Consider the following 19741-nt stretch of genomic DNA (forward strand, 5'->3'; position numbering starts at 1 on the left):
TACAAAGACAGGCACACACTCACATCTAGGGACAATATAGAGTAGCCAGTTAACCTAACGTGCATGTTTTTGGGAGTGTGGAAGGAAGCCGGAGTACCCGGAGAAAACCCACGCAGGCACAGGGAGAACATGCAACAGAAGAGCTCAGACTGGGGTTCGAACCTGGAGGCAACAGTGCTAACCACTGCATCACAGTGCCGCCTGATTATTAATGTATAATAACTGTATAAAGTACTTTTTTTCATGTAACTGTCCTCATACATGCAGTAATCAAAAATACTGCGTCCAGTTTTTCAACATAATGTTAAATCTTTATAAATGAAGGTAATGTACATTCACAATTCTGGGTAGCTCCTTCCTTTGCTGTCAAAACAGACTGGGTTCTTTGACATCTGGATTTCACCAGATGGTCTCCAATCCATCACAGTGATGACATATAAATACAAACAACCATTCACACTCACATTCGCCCCTATGGACAATTTAGGGTCACCAGTTCACCTAACCTGAATGTCTCACAATTCCAGTACAGAGCACCTCCAGCATCTGTTGGCATCAGTGAATGTGTAACTTAAGGTATGTGTGCGTGAGCCTAATCTATGTCAGGAATTCTGACTAACAGGAGTGAGTGACACCCTTCATAGAACCGTGTGCCATTCAGCTGAACTGACAATGCTCATCAAACATTCTTGCTTTCCTTACATCAACACACAGACGAACCGGGTGAAAGAGAGCACAACCCCAGAGAACAATGCTAACACAGACACAAGTAATGCAATGATGAAGAGAGGCATGTTTGTGAACCAGCTTCAGGCTGGGTTCAGTATGTAACTGTAAGATGAAGAGATGAATTCTGCTGCTCCACTCTCAGATCTTCTGTGTTTGTTGACTAATGTCACAGAAAATGACGTGGCACGATACCTTTCTTAGTACAACAGTGTTTAATTTAGAAACCAGCCCTGGTCTTGGTGTGTTCCTTTAATGCTCTATAACTTTATAGGTTAAGGTTAAAGATAAAGAGATGTGCACACATTGTAGGCGCTTGGGTTGGGGTGGGGTGGAGGGGAGTCTCTACCAGTGATTCCACCCGTGGGAGGGAAGCCGTGCAACCCTTTTTTTCCACTCTTCTCGTTGTTGTCACCTTTCAATTCTTAGAGGCTCACCCCTCTGAGAGTTGACTCGGCTTCACCTCCGGAAGCTTGCTTTTTTTTTTTTTTGTTTTTCCATCTGTGCTCACCACACATTCTCATCTCAGCTCCCCTCCACCCACAGCACAACCATGTATTTTCGGGAAATTCAAAACATTTCTCTTTTTGAAGAATGACATGACTTAGTCGAGGGCGATATGGATGTGTTTGCGCTTGCGGGTTAAACTTGCTGATACTGCAAGAGAGTTCAAGTTGATTCTTGTTATCTACAGTCCTACAAAACCTACTGGCCAAACGTTTGAGTCACCTCTGGTACAAATCACTTAGCTAGTAATTAGTACTATTTTACTGTTACGACCATAAAGTAACTGTGATGTAAGACTTTTTCTTCCAGTCTGACATCACATATGCTCACCTTCAGCAATACACATCTTTCTTCTTCATGTATTTTCTTCTAATTCAGACCTCATACTGTTTTTTTTGCCCCTTACAAATGAATTCTGTTCTCTCGTTCATTTTAATTCAATCAAAATGTCACCATATAAGCCCATACATTAGCCGAGTTTATATAGAGCTTTTATAATTCTTCTGTCACCACAGTTTAAATGTTATTCTCATATTTTGTGTTGTGTGAGTGATTTTTTTTGCCAGTTTTTTTCCCAGATCTTAGCCTTTAACTGGTATTTTACACTGCTCTCAGGGCACACTGTCCGCCTGTCGTTAAACTTACTCAGCACTTTGCAGTTTGACCTGAAAACATAATTTAAACTAGAAAGAATTTCATATCAGTTCACTTTTTTTCATAACCTAGTTCCTACTTTTAGTGGACATCACGCCCTGTGAGCCTCGGTCTTATCAGCTTACACCTGAAATTTCTTTTAATTTGGCTTTAAATGCCGTCACTTTTACTGACACTTCGACTGCTTTCACCTGTGATTTTTATATTTTTCGAAAAAAAAAAAAAAATCTAGTTGTTTCTGCTTGTGCCACAGAAATTCTGACAAATAAGTTCATGTTTCTTTGTGTTGTACACATTTCCTCGTGGCTGTGTGTGTGACATAGACAAAGACCATTTTTTAAATTTTGACAGTATTCTGCCAGACAGTTCAGATCAGAACTTGATTACCTTGTGTTGCACTTTATCTTCTCATCTCACACATTCCCCTGTTTGCCTTGAACTTAGAGCAAGACACCATTTAGCTATGAGTGTGTGAGTGATGAGATGTTGAGATACTGCTCACCCTAGCTCTATCAGGTGGGTGGAGGGAGACACCAGTGAATTCCCTCAGCACCGTGGGGAGACACTCCACCCAGCAATTTTCCATACCCACACTTTATGAAAGTAAAAAAAAAAAAAGAAAAGAAAAAAAAGAAGAAAAACATCTGTTAGAAACTAAAGTCAAAGGTGAGGCATTAGTCATCTACTACATTTATTCTAAATTGGGCATTAGAAGAGAAAGAGAAAGGTGCAGAGGAAGTAAGTTTACATGGGGAAGTCTGCTGTGGTATTCAAGTAAAATAAAGAATTGATTTAAACGATAAGGCAACTGTCACATTAGATGGAACATTTTTAATATACACATTAAAAAACTGTTCTCAAAGGTCTTTGAGAACAGTGTGACAAGCAGGTGAGAATCATCTGATTTTCTTCTAAAAGTAAAAGGTCAAGTGATTTTTAACCCAGCTGTGTAGGCTTGGGGACATTTACATGCCATGGCATTCACACTGAATGCAGATTAAGAACTATGGCTCCACTCTCCTCTGTCACAAAGATATACAGTAAGATTAAGCTGAACCTCCTTTCTTCCCTACCCTCCCTCATCTGTACCTACTCCTCTCTTTATCCTTGGACTTCTTCGGGGAGCGGCTGCGGCTCCTGTCCTTGTAGCCGTGGCCTTTGCTACGTCCCTCTTTCCCATGTTTGGACCGGGACTTGCTGTGTTTGTGGTTCCTGTCTCGGGAGCGGGAGCGGGACCGTGAGCGAGAGCGCTGGCTACCCATTTTCCTATCTCGCCGGCTCTCCTCACTGTCCTAGAGATGTGAGAGAAGTAGTGACAGTGTGACACAGAGAAAATACGAAGTCTGTAAAGACTAGAAAGTAAGGATGCATTCAAGAATATATGACCAAGGCAGAAAATACAAACTTTACTCCTCATCTGTTTAGGGTAGTTTAACATTTCTAAATGCTATGTTGAAGACTTTCTTGACCTTCTAGAAGATGTTCCAACTCTCGTGTGAAAAGCTTCTTCAGCTCTTGTCCTTTTAGATGAGAGGCAAATGTCTTCTAGAAGCTCAAGCAGGGCCAGTTGCCTTCGATATAGCATGGCTGAGAATCTTGGCAGACACTGGTAGGTCAAGCACTGTAGATGTAATCCGCATGGACTGACAGGGAACCAATCCATAGGACAGCTCTGGTCACTACATGCATTGCACGATTTTTAAAATCTACTTTGTTTTACAGTTTCTCCGAATTATGGCTTAATAGGTCAGATTTATTAGAAAACATGTTATCCCATGATGAGGACCTTTAGTTGATATGATAGTAAGATAGAGCAAGTGCTAACTTTCAGTGGTGGCACGCCTCTGCTTTCACTTGTGGGTGCCCACACGAGCAACAGCACCTGCTGTGTGCGTGTGCGTCCATGAAACGGGGATCTCGACTTCCTGGAAGATCTGTTACTTCCTGGAAACGGTGCATCATCAGGGCTGACTTCCTCGTACAAGTACACTATTAGCTTTAGCTAAAAAAGAGTAAACTAAACACCATCATTCATTTTTGATCAGACCCCCTCGTCTGCTTCTGTCTATATAACTGATATCAAGCAGGACATTTTTTGTGGAAAAAACATTTTTCGTGTCGCAGCAGTAGTTGCCGGTCCCTCCGAAGTTCAGGGCAAATTAGAAAAGAAATTTGCGGAAAAATTAGCAAAAGAGAATGAATGAATTCATGTGCATTTCTATTCACTACTCTTACATGAATAGCAGCAGGAGGAGATAATGGAGATAAACTGCTGATGCTCCTGCCCTGTGCCATTAAACTATAGCAGAAGAAGAAGAGGATATGAGACCAAACAAAAGGTGAAAACCACGCAGAAAACGAGGAAATGCGGCATATTTGTTTGTTGATATGTGAGAAAATTTAGTCTCCACACAGATCTGATGTTTGGGTCTTCTGCTCTTTTCACTCTGGGGAGTGGAAACTTAAGGGAACTTTTCGGTCACATGCTTCCTGTTTGTCATGATTTATTCACAAAGCCTGTTTCCATTGCACTTTGTCACATTTTAATTTTAATAAAATGCACCAACTTTTCCACTTCTGCTAAATGTGAAAACTTTTTTTTTTTTTTTTGCAATATTTTAACCTAGTTTTGAATTTCTCTGGGTTTTCATGCAGGCCTGAGCAAGCTGGTCCACCCTGCCCTGGTTGACTGATGCCCTGTTTAGACCTGGATTTAACATGTGTCTCAGGTGATCTGTTCACAAGTGGGCAGCTCTAAATACGCCAGTTCACACCTGGTATTAGAACACGTCTCCACATGCATCTCGGGGGACAACTTATGATGGGTCCTTCAGTGTGGCCCCGGACACATTTGTCTTCACACTCCTAAGAGAATGTGACCGTATGCGGCCCAGACCACCTCTGAATGTGGTCTCAGTGATCGGATCTCCTGAGATGCATGTTAATGCCAGGTCTGAACAGAGCCTGAGTGACGGTTGGCAGGTCCTCACAGAGGTTCAGGTAAGTCCTGCATCCTTTCTCGTTCTTGGCCACCATGACATTCAGTATTTCTGTGGTCGAAAACACTTAGTGGTAATGAAACTACTTCACCAGTGCTGCCTATGTCATAACATCAGTAACACTTGTGCTTTTCCTACAACGGCAACTCAAAATGCCTGTCCCAACATCCTGACTGAACAGGAACTACATCACATAGGAAGTAATGATAACCATTTCACGGTACAGTGATACCCACTGTTCACTATATGGGTTATTCTGTATTCACTGGCTATTATTTATTAACCCACTGATTTGTATGCTCTGTGATGGGACTTTTTTTCCTGCTTACTGAGCATATAGGGGAGATTCAAATAAAGATATGACATCTACATCTGATGAGAAAGTATCTAAAGAATGGTAAAGAATAGGTCAGAGTCCTGGTCAGAAAAAGGAAATCACGAGTTCTGACTTTAAACTTGGATCGTATCAGAAAACATACTGGAGTTTAAAAACTTCATCATCTTTCAAAACTGGGGCTGCACAAGTGTTTCAAACAACAAGAGGCAGCAGGGATAAAGGGCTCTACTTTAGAATGAAATCAAGAGCGGGGCAACTAACACATACACAAGAGGAACAAGGAAAAGCATAAATAGCTGGAACAAGCTTGGTGCTAACTAAGACTCCTGGTATCAAACAACTCTTCTGCCCCTCTAATAAAAAAAAAGATAATAAATCAAAGAAGGTTAGCACCATGGCATAAAACTCCCAAAGCTGCAATTTAAAGCAAAAACCTGAAAGGATATGACGTTCTACCAAACTGGAACAATCCCACATAGCTCTGTTGATCCATGTATGCCTATAGCTTCCAGTAATAATGACTTCATGAGCTTCTTTAATGATAAAATTCTAACTACTAGAGACAAAATTCATCACCTCCTGCCCTCAACCGGCACCGATGTATCCTCACACACAGGAACAGCTATAAAACCTGATATATATTTAGACTGTTTTCCTCCCATCCACCTTCTAACAACTAACTTGAACGATTTCTTCATCTAAACGATCAACCTGTCTCCTGGACCCCATCCCAACAAGGCTGCTTAGGGACATTTTACCCGTAGCTATGACTTCTTTACTAGATATGTGCTTTTAAATAGCTGTAATTAACCCAACTCTCCAACTCTCTATGTTCTTTAGAGAGGAAGGGAAGTTCCTCTCTAAGAACACCAAAGATCAGGATGACCTGCAATTTTCTGCAACTGAAACTCAAAACTGAAGTCACTGTACTTGGCCCCAAGCACCTCAGAAACACATCATCTAATGATGTTGTTACTTTAGATGGGAGTGCCCTGGCCTCCAGTGCACCACTGTAAAGAACCTCTGAGTAATCAGGATATGTCCTTTAACTCTTGCTTCCTTCCAGGTCTGCCTTTTTCAGCTATGTAACTTTTCAGAAATCAGACACATCCTCTCTCAAAATGATGCCGGAAAACCAGTCCATGCATTTGTTACTTCTAGGCTGGATTAGGGCAATTCCTTGTTGTCGGGCCGCCCCCGACTAGTCTCTCCAGTTGATCCGAAACGTTGCAGTGTGAGCCCCCAACAGGAACTAGGAAAAGAGATCACATTTCTCCTGTGTCAGCAGCACTGCATTGGCTCCCAGTAAAATCCAAAAGAGAATTTAAAATCCTACTCCTACACCCACCTACACTTCATATTCAATTGATGCATGTTATTAACAGGGAGTCTTAGCTCTCCTGTAGTTCTGCCTCACAAGCTGAAGACCCTGGATCTGTGATCCTGCTCAACACCGTGCTGCTGCTGCTGACTGATGCTGTTGCTATGTTGTTGTCCCAGCTGTCCAAGTACTTCGTGGGAAATTAACATACAGGCCTGTTCCAATACAGGAACTTCACAACCCATAACTTAAGGCGTAGCCACTGTTGCAGGTTCTGCTTTTGGTTCTACTTCTCTCCATCTGTTTTTGGGGGTGGCGAGTTCATGAACCTAAATTTTGGCACTCTTCAGGGAGGTGTTGCAAAAATTCAAGTTTCATGGTACACAAGGGGGGGGGGGGGGGGGGTACTGGCACAACTGGCCTTCATCTCTACTGTGATCTAACTTATGAAATACAAAAGTACAAAACAAAAACAAATAAATACATTTTTAGGTTTTTAAATACTTAGTTGAAAGCTTTTCACAGTGTCTTGTCGCAGCTGCATCACCTGGAAGGAGTTATCTCCTCCTGGCATTAAATGGCTCTTTTCAATGGCCCTTGTATCATCAAGGGGCAGAGCCTGTGGTGCAGACTTTTACGACTTCACCTGGTTTTCTCCTCTCTGCTTCTCTGGCTGAACGTGGGACTGTTTGGTGTGCTCATCAGTGCATGCAGGGACCTGTTCAAAGAATCCGGTTTACTGAGTTACCTGGAACAACTCTTCCTACACCAGTCATTGTTCTATGTCTGAGGGAGTTACTCAACAATAATCCAGTTAAATCAGTAAACCTGCTTCTTGGTAGAAGGCTTCGGTGTCTGTTTGTGTGAGTAACTTGGATTTCTGTCTCAATAACAACTAACAATTTACTTAATGAGTTTAAACTAGTGATGGATACGTCATTCTAAACCTAAGGAAAACCCTAAACCATGAATTCATGACCAAATATTTATAAAAAGATGTTGGTGACTCATGTTCACTGCTTCCCTGTTGTAGTTTTTTCTTTATTTTATTTTTGTCATCTTTATTTCCTGATTCAGGTGCTCCGTTGTTGAGTAGACACATCACAGACAGGTACAAACCCTTAATATGGAATACGGCTCCTCCCTAGGCGTTGCCTTTGACGTGTGAGTAACAGGTTTATTATTCAGCTAGCTAGAATGAAGAGACAGGACCTCCGTGTAATATTTTCACTTTAAAAACTCGGAGAACTTGTGAATCATCCAGAGGCACGGATGGCTGTCAGTGGATTCGCTAAACCACTTCTGTACCACACACGCCTCCTGTACTGCCTTTCCCCGGTGTGGAGGAGTGTGTGAGTGTCTGTGTGGAAATGGGACAAAGACAGGCTGACACAGCTTAGTGTGGCCGTGTGTGAGCTGAACTGACCAAAAACCTCCCACCACCGCCACCCCGTCAACTTTGTATAAATCACAAATGTAAAAAGAGAAATAAAAAGCACAGCTGTTTACTCTCGCGTTACTACCATGGTCTGAATATTACACAATATTATAATTTTGCTGTGTCGGGCTGAGGGTGTTTAGAGCGTAAAAGGCCATGTGTGACAGGGGCTGTACAGTGAAGATACCTTGTGCTTTTTGGACTTCCTGCTATCCTCATCATCTGAATGATGGTGGTGCCTCTTTTCCTTGTGCTTCTTCTCCGAGTGCCAGCAGCTCGCCGCCTCCTGGTCCTCCTCCATCAGCAGGTCGTACTTGGAGCTTTTTGGGGGAAAATTATGGAAATCTCTCCGGGAAGTTGAGAAAGACGGTGGCGGCACTTTTGCCAAATCAAACGGGACAAAAAGGTACATGGCCGCCACAACAGAGGCTGCCCAGTTACATATTTCACAGTGATGTGTTAGGGGGGAAAACTGGAAAATGAAATCACAGACTGTTACCACAGAAGGATACTCTTGTTTGGGTTTCACTTGATCCTTTAGAGCCAGCTTGGATCGGCTCTCCACGTCCTTCTCGTAGGCTTTGAAGTCATCTTTCGTATACTTCCCACCTAGGAAACAGAGAGGATCCTGACTCTAAGGCCTCTAACTCACAGTGAGGAGGAGAATAACAGTGAATACAAAAACTAGGTTTACAGTGGCACAGCATGGTCGACCTTCGGAGAAAACAGAGAAATATTCAAAACATGTAAAAACAAGGCTTCGATACCTTTCCCTTTCCATTTGATCTTTGCGACTGACTGGCTGAAGTCCACATGGATGCGTCGATCGTCAATGAGCACATTGTCCATTTTGAAATAGGCCTTTTCACAATCCTCTTGCTGTGGAGACAGAAAGCATAAAAAGTGGTAAGAAACCAGAGGTAAATGGCTGGTGATAAACTGATTCAAAGTGGGATCTTCCCACTGGAAGATATTTTCGTGAGAGCTACACCTATTATTATTTTCATTCTCGACTAATCCACAGATTATTGTCTCAATTAATTAACAAAATGTCAAAAAATAAAAATAAAAAAACCACCTTTGTTATCTTGTTATCTACTCCCTACACTCGACGTTCACAACCTGGCAAATCTGAAAAACTGTAAATGAAAGCTCCTCCTTCCAAAGGTTTTCTGCAACACATTGATTGGTGGACGCTGAACAACAGAAGGAACCATTTCCAAGAACGTCCTTCACTTTATCTGAAAACAAGGAAGGCCCTTCTCGACTGTTTCTAGAGAGGAGATGTTTGTCAAGTGCCAAACCCCTGCTTCAACCAGATGCTCAGAATTTCATCAGGGGCAGCCTCTTCTTCCAGCCTGACGTGTTCGGTTTGGTATGCAAAACCCAGGATTCAAAACGTACATATTAAGAACACATATTATTTAATTAATATATGTAAAAAGGCAACCGCCTGCTGCAGCAGACCCCCTGTATTTGAATGAAATATGCTCCTTACCGGACGTTCACTTCCTCATGGAAAAACCCACAGCTGCCATTTATCTTTCACATTCATGATGGAACCTTTATTTTTGGCTCATATGCTAAGAGAATACATTACATTTCATTGATTTATGTTATTATATTTCAGATGCCACCGCTAGAAGTGACATTTTATCTATAACAATAGGCCCGGCGCCCCCTAATGGCTTCATTATTCTCTGCCCTTCAAACTGTCCAACACTCTCAATTTTGAATGCAGTTCATGAAGGTCTGGACTAAAGGCCAGAGGGCAAAATCTGCATCCAAAGACCACAGACCACATACAGAGCCTCCTCATTAACTTGTAAAGGTGTAAATTCATATGTTTACCACAGGGAAGCTGCTCATGTGCAGCCATGGTTAATACTTGTCATAAACTGGGGTCAAATTCCAAAACACCCAAGGTTACAACTTCTAATGTATTACTTCCATGATGGACAACTTATTGTGTGCCAGGTCACTATAAACACAATATATTTATGTAACTTGTACTTCTCTATCATGGGGCTCCACGTGATAACAACCCATGTGATGATTATCAGTATGTCACAACAAGAACTATGGAATTTATAAATGACTGATCTCCATTATTGACTTCCTGCAAGGGGTTTTCCATTTGTCACTTTCACTAGATTTGATGCATTTACTAACGACTGCTGATCACCTGAATGCACCACTGACTGACTGTGCACAATGGATTGTGGGATACTGATGGCTGCTAAGGTTAAACTGAAGAACTGCAATTAGAGGAGGAATCTTTCCAATTAAACAGACTTGCTGACCCATCACATGCAGTGGCTTCAGGAAATATCCAGACCACTTCACTTTTTGCACACTTTGTGTTGTGGATTTAAAAGTAAATGGATGAAACTGTTCTCTGATCGAGGAATTGCAGCTCATCTGTACAGGGTGAAGCCCCTGGGTACATTTCTCAACTGTTGTGTCCATTTTGTTCCAGTATCTACAGGATATTCCCAGAACTTGATTTAAAATGAAGGCAGGCAAAGCATTTGCTGTCTTTGTCCCTAAACTCTGGAATAGTTTAGCTTTAACTATAAGACTAAAAAAAAAAATAAAAAAAACATACATGAAAGCACACAGTCCTAATAGATTACTTTGTAAAATGAACAGATGGTGTATTTCTACTGTTCACCTTGTGATTGACATAATGAAATAAAAAATAACTGCCAACTGTGATGACTTTCCAGAGTTGTAAAATCCTTTCCCGTAGTGATATAAACTGCTGTGCCTTCTAATTCATGGATCTGTTATTAAACTGGACTTCCTGGACTGTATTACATGTCTTATTGGTTCCTGAATCAACACGCCCACTGCCATTGCAGCCTTTTGCATTGCTTTAACACAGGCCTGATTTCAGTCTGAACTCCCACTAACAACCCTCATGCTAAGCTAGGCCAACCATGTCCTGACTACAGCTCTGTACCTTCACCAGAGGCACGAGATTGTATATATTTCCCAAAAAGCAGAACTATTCCTTTAAACTGTAAACATATCCTCACATTGAATTCACAGGTATAGCATTTGTACACACACGCAGTTCGCTTAGACATCGTAAATCATTTAGTCACATAGGATACTCACCCTTTCAAACTCAATGAAAGCGTAACAGAGGGACTCTCCAGTTTTCCAGTCTCTGATGATCTCACAGCTACAAAGAAGAGAGCACCGGAAGAAGTTTATTAAAATATAATGTGCAGCTAAAGCCAAGCGTTGACACATTCCCGCATAAACAGACTATTTATAAAGAAAACCAACTAGCATAGTGTAAGACTTGGGAGGTTAACGTCACCTTTTTATGGACCCAAAGCGGGAGAAGATGATTTCCAGGTCCTCGTCTGTGGTCACAGGGTTCAGCTTGCACACAAAAAGCACGTTCTCTGGAGGCTTCACATCTGCGTCGGGGAGGTCACCCACCTGGGGGAATGCGGGACAGAACGGTGTAGAAAAGTCTCATGCCGCATATTTGGCATCTTCAGTAAAAAGCTGTGAGCAGATTTTGTCCTCTCACCATCTCCAGGAGGATGGCCTGAGTCTTGGCCTCTTTCTCCTTCAGCCTCTCCTCCAGCTCTTCTGTCCCTTTTCCATCCGTATCGTCAATCACCTCATCGGCTCCAATTCTGCCACTCTGCACAGAGGAGATTTTGTAATTCCATTTTTTCATCCTTACTCATCCATCTAAGGTTTTCAGAGCACATAACATTTTGGTTCTGCACTGTCTGTCTTCGGGTAACCTGAGGTAACCGATTAGTAGCTTTCTATTGACACGCAGGAACCTTTATATCTTTTCATAAAAAAAGTACTCCACCAATTTAACATCACATCACACATCAGGAAAAAAAGAATGAATCAAAAACAGCAGAATCACAGATCTATACACACTTTGATGTATGAAATCCGTGGAGTGCCCCTATAATGTGTCAAGTGGTGGCAGCGTACTCACATCGAGCTGCTCTCTGGTGGGCTCAGGCGATCGATCGGGGACTGGCAGGTCAGGGGGATCATCAAATGGGTCTTCCAGGATCACCGTGTGGTTTATCCTGAGGAACAATTGCATTTTTTAATGCTTTAAGTTTTTTTTTGCGTGCCATGTTCTGCGTACACTATTCATCCACCTTACCTGATATCCTGAAATGGGACAAAGTCCTTATCAACAAAGGTCTCGTTGATTTTGGCCAAGACATCCATGCCTTCTGTAACTTCCCCAAACACAGTGTGGACTCCATCCAGGTAGTCCAGGTTCTCACCAGTGGTAATAAGGAACTAAGGACAAGAGTACAAACAGATTAAGTACATCATGTGACACATCTTGCAGGGAAATTTTGACGTGTACATTTTTATGATAAGAAAAGCAGAAACACTGTATTTTACTTGACATAACATCTATCGCACCTGATGGGGAGTCCGTGGTTCAATATACAAAAATGATCAAATGTAAAGTAGGACATTTTATAGTGGACATAGCCAGAGGCCGATCAGCATATTTATATTACACATGATCCACAAGTTATTTTAACCTTGGTTTATAAAAAGACACTATCCAACTAACTAGTGTATCCAACTAAAATAACTAAAAAAAGGATAAGGCACGATTTTCTGTTGTGCTTGATTTGGATGCTTTTGGCAACTGGAGCAGGTGTGAGTGTTCACGCTATTCACCTGAGAACCATGTTCATTGTTTCCATTGTTCACCATGGATACAGTGCCCTTCTTTCTGTGTTTGATGCGTGGTGCTTTCTCTGCATCAAAAAATCTGGCCTGGTCCCCATAGAGTTTGCTAATAACAAACAGAAGAGAACATCTGTTCAACCTGTGGTGTCAAAAAGTAAATAAATAAAGCAAGCCAGCAATGGTGATGCCAATAACTTACCTATAGATGGATTCTCCACCACGGCCGCTACCAGTGGGATCTCCAGTCTGCACAATGAAGTCTCTCTGAAGAGGAGAGAAACACATTAATATAACATGCCTGACACAAAAAGATACACTTTTCACCAGAGCCTGAAAAAGGACAGCAAATATTTTTAGTTTCAGCTCTTAACATAAATGTTTGCAGCATCACTGCAAACTGCTGTACTCAAATCTAGTCACAAGGATCAAGAACAGCAATAATTTAATTTAGTTTTTATAAAGATATGTTTGTATGGAGAGATGATGAACACAGCAATAAATAGTATTGAAATATCCACCAGTTGACTCCTAGGTCAAAGCAAAAGTCAGAAGAATCATATGGAGAGAGAAAAAGCAATGCAGTAACAACCACAAAACACCATGTCTATAAATAAAATTCAATTAAAAAAATTTACTCACACAGGCCAAGTGTAATTGTTACTGCACACATGGATCTCGGTTTGACTGTGTTTTGCACTTATGGTAGAGTGCATAAAAGTCCCTTTACCATTCTAATACTGGTGGCAACTGTGTTTTAGATGATTGAAATATGAGTGAAGACTGGATCTTGTCCTCCAGTCGACTTTGTTTTTTTTGTTTACCCTGTATATACCAATACTGAAATTAAAGTGCTGCAAGTGTATCTACTTCAGAGTTGAAATTTTCAAGTCTCCTCTGTGACTCTATCGCCCCCCTCAGGCGAATCAATGTGTGTTTGTGCCATACTTTAATTGCTAATACCTCACGATTGATTCATAGCATAGTTACATCACTTTGCGAGGGACCATTTAGTCTTACCTGAACACTGTGGATGAGGCAGTAGTTGTAGTATTTTATCTTGCATAATTTCAGAAAGTTTAAGCAAGCTGCAAAAGACAAGAGCCCAGAGCTTGAAGTTAAACCGACAGTCATTACAACGGACCACATCTTCGATAACTTTTCGCGTCTATTTAGCGTCCGGAAATTAAGGCTAAGTCATGGTTTGTGTTGGTTTGTTCCAGTTTTATTGCTGTTGGTGAGTTAACTGTTAGCTAATGTTAAATGAGCAAAAGAAAAGAAGCAAACAAGCTAACAACCTTAGCTAGCACCCCACTATTCAGCAATTCAGCTTGGTAGCTTATTCAGCTAACGACTAGTCGATTAAGTTAAATGCCATTATCTATAAACGTCTATTCCCCCTTACTTTTAGGCCTTTCTTCTGTAAACAAATCAATTACAATATCTCCCATCGTTGTTTCAAGGAGCACCGCCATGCTGACGTTCCTGATCTCGCGAGAAGAGTGATTGGAAACTCCGCACGCTTGCGCAATTGATGTGTTTCGCTCAGTGTTTTTGTTAGCTAGCTTGCTGGTGGTGAGTTAAGTCAACACAAAATGGAAATTACAGGACCAGCGGTTTGTTTTACATTTCTTCTTTTTGCCTCAGTAACATCTACAGAGTCAGTGCCTAGGCAGGTGAATACGGTAAGACCGAAAGCGGCAGCAAATATTGAGCTAATATAATGTTGACGACGTTAATTGTTAGCATAACGTTAGCTTACTAATATCCTGACTGGCAGGCATTGTGGTGTTAACCCTAACGTCTCTTTGTGTTTTCTTTTTTTATGATTTGTAATTGTTGGTGCCTACAGGAAAACATCCTGATTAACGTGACAGCTGGGACCCTGGCGGATGCACAGTTGCAGGATTCCAACAATTTGCAGGTGTACAATATAAGCCAACTTACTAAGCAAAGGTCCAGAATAAGGTGTGCCCTTCTCTGTGAATTACGAAATCCGACAAATCAACCAAGACTCAATGCTTTTATCTCTTCTTTCAGATAAATTTAAACATATCGGTGGGTGAAGAGCAGGTGTTGGTCAATGACATCCCCGTAGAACTGTCAGGGGTCACCAGGTTCAGCTGCCAAGCACTTCTCTGTGAGTTTCCCTCACATCACTAGGATGTTCACTGGTTATGATTCATCTAAGTATTAAAGCATAAGAAGAAAACATGAATTTAAACCTCAGAAAAATATGTTGTTCACTTGATACAAATCATCTTGCTATATTTAAAAATTCCATGATGCCTTTTTCTCCATATCATGTTATTATATTGATTATCATAATAATTCATAATACAATTTGTATATTGATATGGTACTGTTGTTTAATTGACTGCTTCCTTAACTGTCAATTGTATCAATTTAGTTCAGGAACTATATCTACATAATTTAACTTTTAAATTGTTTTAGAAATGTCACAAGCTTATAAATACACTAATTTGTCTTTCCAGTGGACAGCACAAATGGAAGCAGCGAGTTTGAATCTGGGGACATGGTGTCTACCATCACGCGAGTGATGGTGAGCCAGAACCGGCTATACAGTGACTCAGAGGAGGTGGTGGCTCTGCAGGTGTTCAGTGAAGTAATAGAGATGGAGGGCAAAGAGGTAAACACCTTTTTTTTTTCACATCATCCTTCATTTTACAGCACGCTGCTTTGTTTTTATTTTGCCTTCTTACTACACAACTGATCATTTAGGTCCAGCAACCTGACATGTGTGAGGTGAAGATACTGATGAGCCCAGATTTCCAGAAGCTGGCTCAGTTTACCAACATCTACCCCATCGGACACAGTGAAATCTTCAGGGTTCCCAGGGAGAATGATGTGGTCGTCACAGATCCACCAAGTCCAAGAAGAAGTATGAAAACATGGTGCTTTTTCTGATATCAGATCATACTATGCAGATACACTTGGGCATATATATTTTCTTATTTCTTTTATGTTTTTTTTTTTAAATCAGATGAAGATCAGCTGATCTCTCAGACCACTAGCCAGTACCCCCTAAAGCACACAGAGACCACCCAGGAAGAGACTGCTGCTCCTGGAAAGCTCCCGGAGACTCCTCTGCGTATGGACCCCGATCTGATGTATGATGTCAGATATGACGATGACTTCGATGACCGAGATGCCAGTCAGACAGATCAGATCCAGATGGAAACTCCACCCAAGGAACTAATGTCATCTTACTCTGTGAGCAAAGTCTGATTCTAGTCTAGATTCTAATCTCATTCATGACAAGCATTCTGCAAAGAATTGCTCGTAAACCAGATCAGTACATGTTAATAGCTAATTCTACACACTTAAGCTGAAAGGTACTGGGGTTTTGAACATTTCCCGCCCATGACCTTTGTGATTCATGCAGCTTATGACCTGTGATCTCCCCGATATCTTCTGATATCGCTTGGAAACACCATGTTTTGTAATATGTAGTGTTGTTGGAGTTTTGCGGCAGCAGTAAATGCTCATGTCTTTGTGCCGATCCTGTCCTCAGGCCATGTGTCAGTGGGTGGAGCAAGTGAGGGAGCGTCTGAAGCGCTTTTGCTCCGAATCCCTGCCACTATTCTTCCTGGTGATGTGGGTGGTGGTGATCGGCGTCGTGGGATCAGCGGTCATAGTCAAGATCCTGGATTTGTTCTTCCCAACTTGTGAACACAAGTGAGTTTGTTTAACCGGGTTTACGAGTGAACCAATAATGTGCTGGAACATCCCTGATTGTCTTCAAAGTACCTAACTATTTTTTCCCTCTTTTCTTTTTTTTTTCAAGGCACATTTTTCACCTAAACCCCGTCACCCTAATGCCCGAGGATGAGAAGCACACTCTGTTGGAGAACATTGAAGTAGAAGCAGAGGAAGAAGAAGAAGAGAAGAAGCCTTGAATGAGCACAGACTCGGCCAGTTCCTTTTATTTTCAGTTTGTACTCCTATATTCTTTAACGTTGGCTACTATATTACATTTTCGGCATGGCCTGGTTTTGTTCCTAGCTTACATTCGGACTTATGAACCACTAGCTTTTCACTGCAGTTTACCCACTAAGCACATCAGTCAGTGAACAGAGAGTGGTTTAAAGCCATCAGGTTGATGCTTGTTCTCTGGAGTCCCTCAGATTTAGTCACATGGTCAAAAGTGGGAAAGAAAATGAGTGGTTTATAGAGCTGAATCTCAAGTTTATTAGCATCTGTGCGTTCAGCTCATCCTTTGCACAGAAAACCAAACTCTTCGCTCCTCTGATTGGTCGGACAGAGTTTGTGAAAAGCCACTTTTATTAAGTCATAAATGACTGCACTTTACTCGCCTTTAAAAGTAGTTAGCCAGTAAAAAGTTACTTTTTACTAGCAATGACCTAAAATACTACGTTTTTTCGACTTCCAAAACATGCCACAACAGCTTTTTTTTTTTTCGAGCGTTGAGCTTTGAGACTCAGCTTTTAAAGGAATAGTTAGACATTTTGAGTCTGTACAAAAATGGAACTTTTATGAGTCTTTATGCGACCAGATCTCTTCGCCAGGCACAATGACTTCCTGGAGGATCATCTTACCATGAGGCTGCCAAGCCAGGCTGTCACTTTTACCAAAAGTTTTTTTTACCAAAAAAAGTTTGAATTAATGTTCAGATTCATTTGTTTGAATTACTGTGGGCGCAACTCCTCTAGCAAATGCTTGAGTCTGTGATACAGTCATGCTGACATGGCTGTAAAGCTGGAAAACACACTTTGTCTTTGTTGGTAGTCTGTAGTGCAGAACCCAAAATGATTCCACGCAATCCTTCACACAAACACTTCTGTGTTGTGATTATCCAGCACGACTTTTCTCTCTAGTGTCCTTTTCCATTTTTATTTATTAGCATAGTTTACTGATAGGTCAGTGGAACATACATTAAGACTTAATGATTAAGTCAAGCTAGTAGTGAATTTTAAGAGCGCCCTCTGCTGGACCACAGGGCAAACTATTTCAGTTTTTCTGTTGTGTTTGTAATACTGTAAATTTTGAATTCAAAACGTTCAGTACAGTTTTTTTTTTTTGTTTTTTTTTGCATTTCGGATTAAAAGTGACAGCCTTAACCCACAGGAGGCCTCCAGGAAGTCAGTGCTTTCATCCAGTGCGTAGCAAAAAAGGAAATAGGTGCATTACCTAAAATGTGGAACTGTTCCTTTAAGTCAGGATGGACACGACAATCTCTAAATGCTCCGAAAGAAATGGACGTTTGACCATCTGCAGTTCAGAAGTGTTGATTTACTGATGAAAATCAAAAAGCCTTCACAGTGGCACAGTTTCGTCAAGGTTTTCCCTTGTTCTTAATTCTTTTTTGGCCGTATCTTGTAACCAAAACTTAGCAACACAAGTCACAACTGACACTGGCTTAGGAAAGCAGATATAAGTTTAACAAATGAATATTAACAAACAGAACATTTTTTAGGGGCTGCACCCAGTGATCTGACCGGGTTTTCTGAAAAGACTTTCTACATGTAGCAGTTGTGTTTAGGTCACGTTTTTTTTTCCCCCCCACATTATATTAATTTCTCCAAAACTGTACGCCACTGCTAAAAAAAAAAAAAAAAAAAGAAAAAATAGTGAAGAAACCCCAAAAGCAGCAAACACACTTTCTTCCAAATATATTTAATACGGGGCAGGTGGTGTCTGCTTATCTGTCAGTCATATTTGAAACTGTAGACACATGAGATAATATTCCATCTCAAAAAAAAAAAGGATGTGGATCATTTTGTCTGTAAAACATCATTATAAATCTCATGTCTGCACATTCAGTGGTCGTGTCCCACGCCACTTTAAACTTTTAACTGAGGATCTCAATGTCACTGTTGAAAAGAACATTGCTCACTACAGAGGTTCATATGTTGATTGTCATTCTTCACAGTGCCTCAAGTGACTGTTTTTTGGGGAAGTGAGGGATTTTTAGGTTCTTTTCCTTCCTTTGTGTGTGGCTTCCTTTTACTCATGATGGAGGATGTAAATGAGGCTGTTCAGATTGTCTATGCACTCTAAACATATGACTGAACCAATGTAACATGCAGTGTCTGCACAAGACACGGCCGCAAATTCAAAGTGTAAAGTATTGTAAGGAAGGAACCTGGACTTTGTTTTGGATTTGGGGGGTGGAAATGCATGGAGATTCCTTTTTTCTGTTTCTTTTTGTGTGTGTGTGTATGTGTGAAAAGTCTCATCATGATTCATAGACCAGAACGACTGAGGATGATAAACCTCCTGAGCATCATTCCCCAGTGAGGCTGTGTGTGAGGGCAGCCTCACTGGGGAATGATGCAGGTATATTGTGGGTTGTATTCATCCATAACTCAGCAAGTGTCTACGTGTTATTTCAGAACTCACTTGTCTCGCTTTAACCCCCCCCCCCCTCCCCCACAGGGTTCTGTCAAGCTGCAGGATGCATGATGTGCTGCGTTAGCAAAAGGTGCATGTGTAGTCTAGTACCTAGTGAATGCAGTTTGCTGTTCTATCAGCAGGTTATACATGAAATCTAGGAAACTGCATGATGACTCAAAGACACCTCAGCCTGTTTTACATGTACGCCTCAAGCTCCAAACTGATACACACTCAATACAACAAAGTCCTGTAGATGACACTAAATTAGCCTGTAAGGTGAACATATGTGCCAGGCATGAATTCTGATGTGTTGCTGAAGAATAAAACAAATATGTTTGAATTTGAGACATTCGTATGCATAAATTGTGTGAATTACAGCTGGGTTATGTGTTTGGGTCCAGGACTATTTAACAGGGTCTTGTTGGAACTGTAAAACAAGAAATACTGATGAACATAGATGTTGTTATTAAAGCTTGACCATTGAATATAAATTGGCCAGTATTAGCTTACCACTCATAAATCAGTATCAGAGTACGGGAATGTCAAATGGTCAGTATCTTAAACCCACAGGCCAGACAAGTTCAGTGGAAAGCTGAACAGTGATTTTAAGTCAAGGCAAAAAAAAAAATTGCAATTACAATTTCACAGCAGCAACATTTGAAAACCGATGGAAC

The 19741-nt window shown here is 41.1% G+C and overlaps 2 protein-coding genes across 2 annotated transcripts; one reads left to right on the forward strand and one right to left on the reverse strand.

The window, feature by feature from the left end:
- Positions 1 to 2565: 2565 nt before the first annotated feature.
- On the reverse strand, positions 2566 to 14186 carry ppil4 (peptidylprolyl isomerase (cyclophilin)-like 4). The gene is made up of 13 exons (XM_041063733.1): positions 14095 to 14186; positions 13710 to 13777; positions 12892 to 12956; positions 12681 to 12798; positions 12142 to 12284; positions 11965 to 12061; positions 11533 to 11649; positions 11314 to 11438; positions 11106 to 11172; positions 8750 to 8861; positions 8495 to 8591; positions 8170 to 8302; positions 2566 to 3179 (listed from the first exon to the last, which is right to left on the reverse strand). Exons 1-13 carry the CDS (start codon positions 14162 to 14164, stop codon positions 2967 to 2969), a joined length of 1425 nt encoding a protein of 474 aa, XP_040919667.1. The 5' UTR covers positions 14165 to 14186; the 3' UTR covers positions 2566 to 2966.
- Positions 14187 to 14216: 30 nt separating this feature from the next.
- Positions 14217 to 19412, forward strand: ginm1 (glycoprotein integral membrane 1). The gene is made up of 8 exons (XM_041063734.1): positions 14217 to 14374; positions 14542 to 14613; positions 14730 to 14829; positions 15185 to 15339; positions 15432 to 15591; positions 15694 to 15923; positions 16225 to 16388; positions 16498 to 19412. Exons 1-8 carry the CDS (start codon positions 14285 to 14287, stop codon positions 16607 to 16609), a joined length of 1083 nt encoding a protein of 360 aa, XP_040919668.1. The 5' UTR covers positions 14217 to 14284; the 3' UTR covers positions 16610 to 19412.
- The last annotated feature ends 329 nt before the right edge of the window (positions 19413 to 19741 follow it).

Source organism: Toxotes jaculatrix, chromosome 19 (assembly GCF_017976425.1).
Source record: "Toxotes jaculatrix isolate fToxJac2 chromosome 19, fToxJac2.pri, whole genome shotgun sequence".
Classification (NCBI taxonomy): Eukaryota; Metazoa; Chordata; class Actinopteri; family Toxotidae; genus Toxotes; species Toxotes jaculatrix.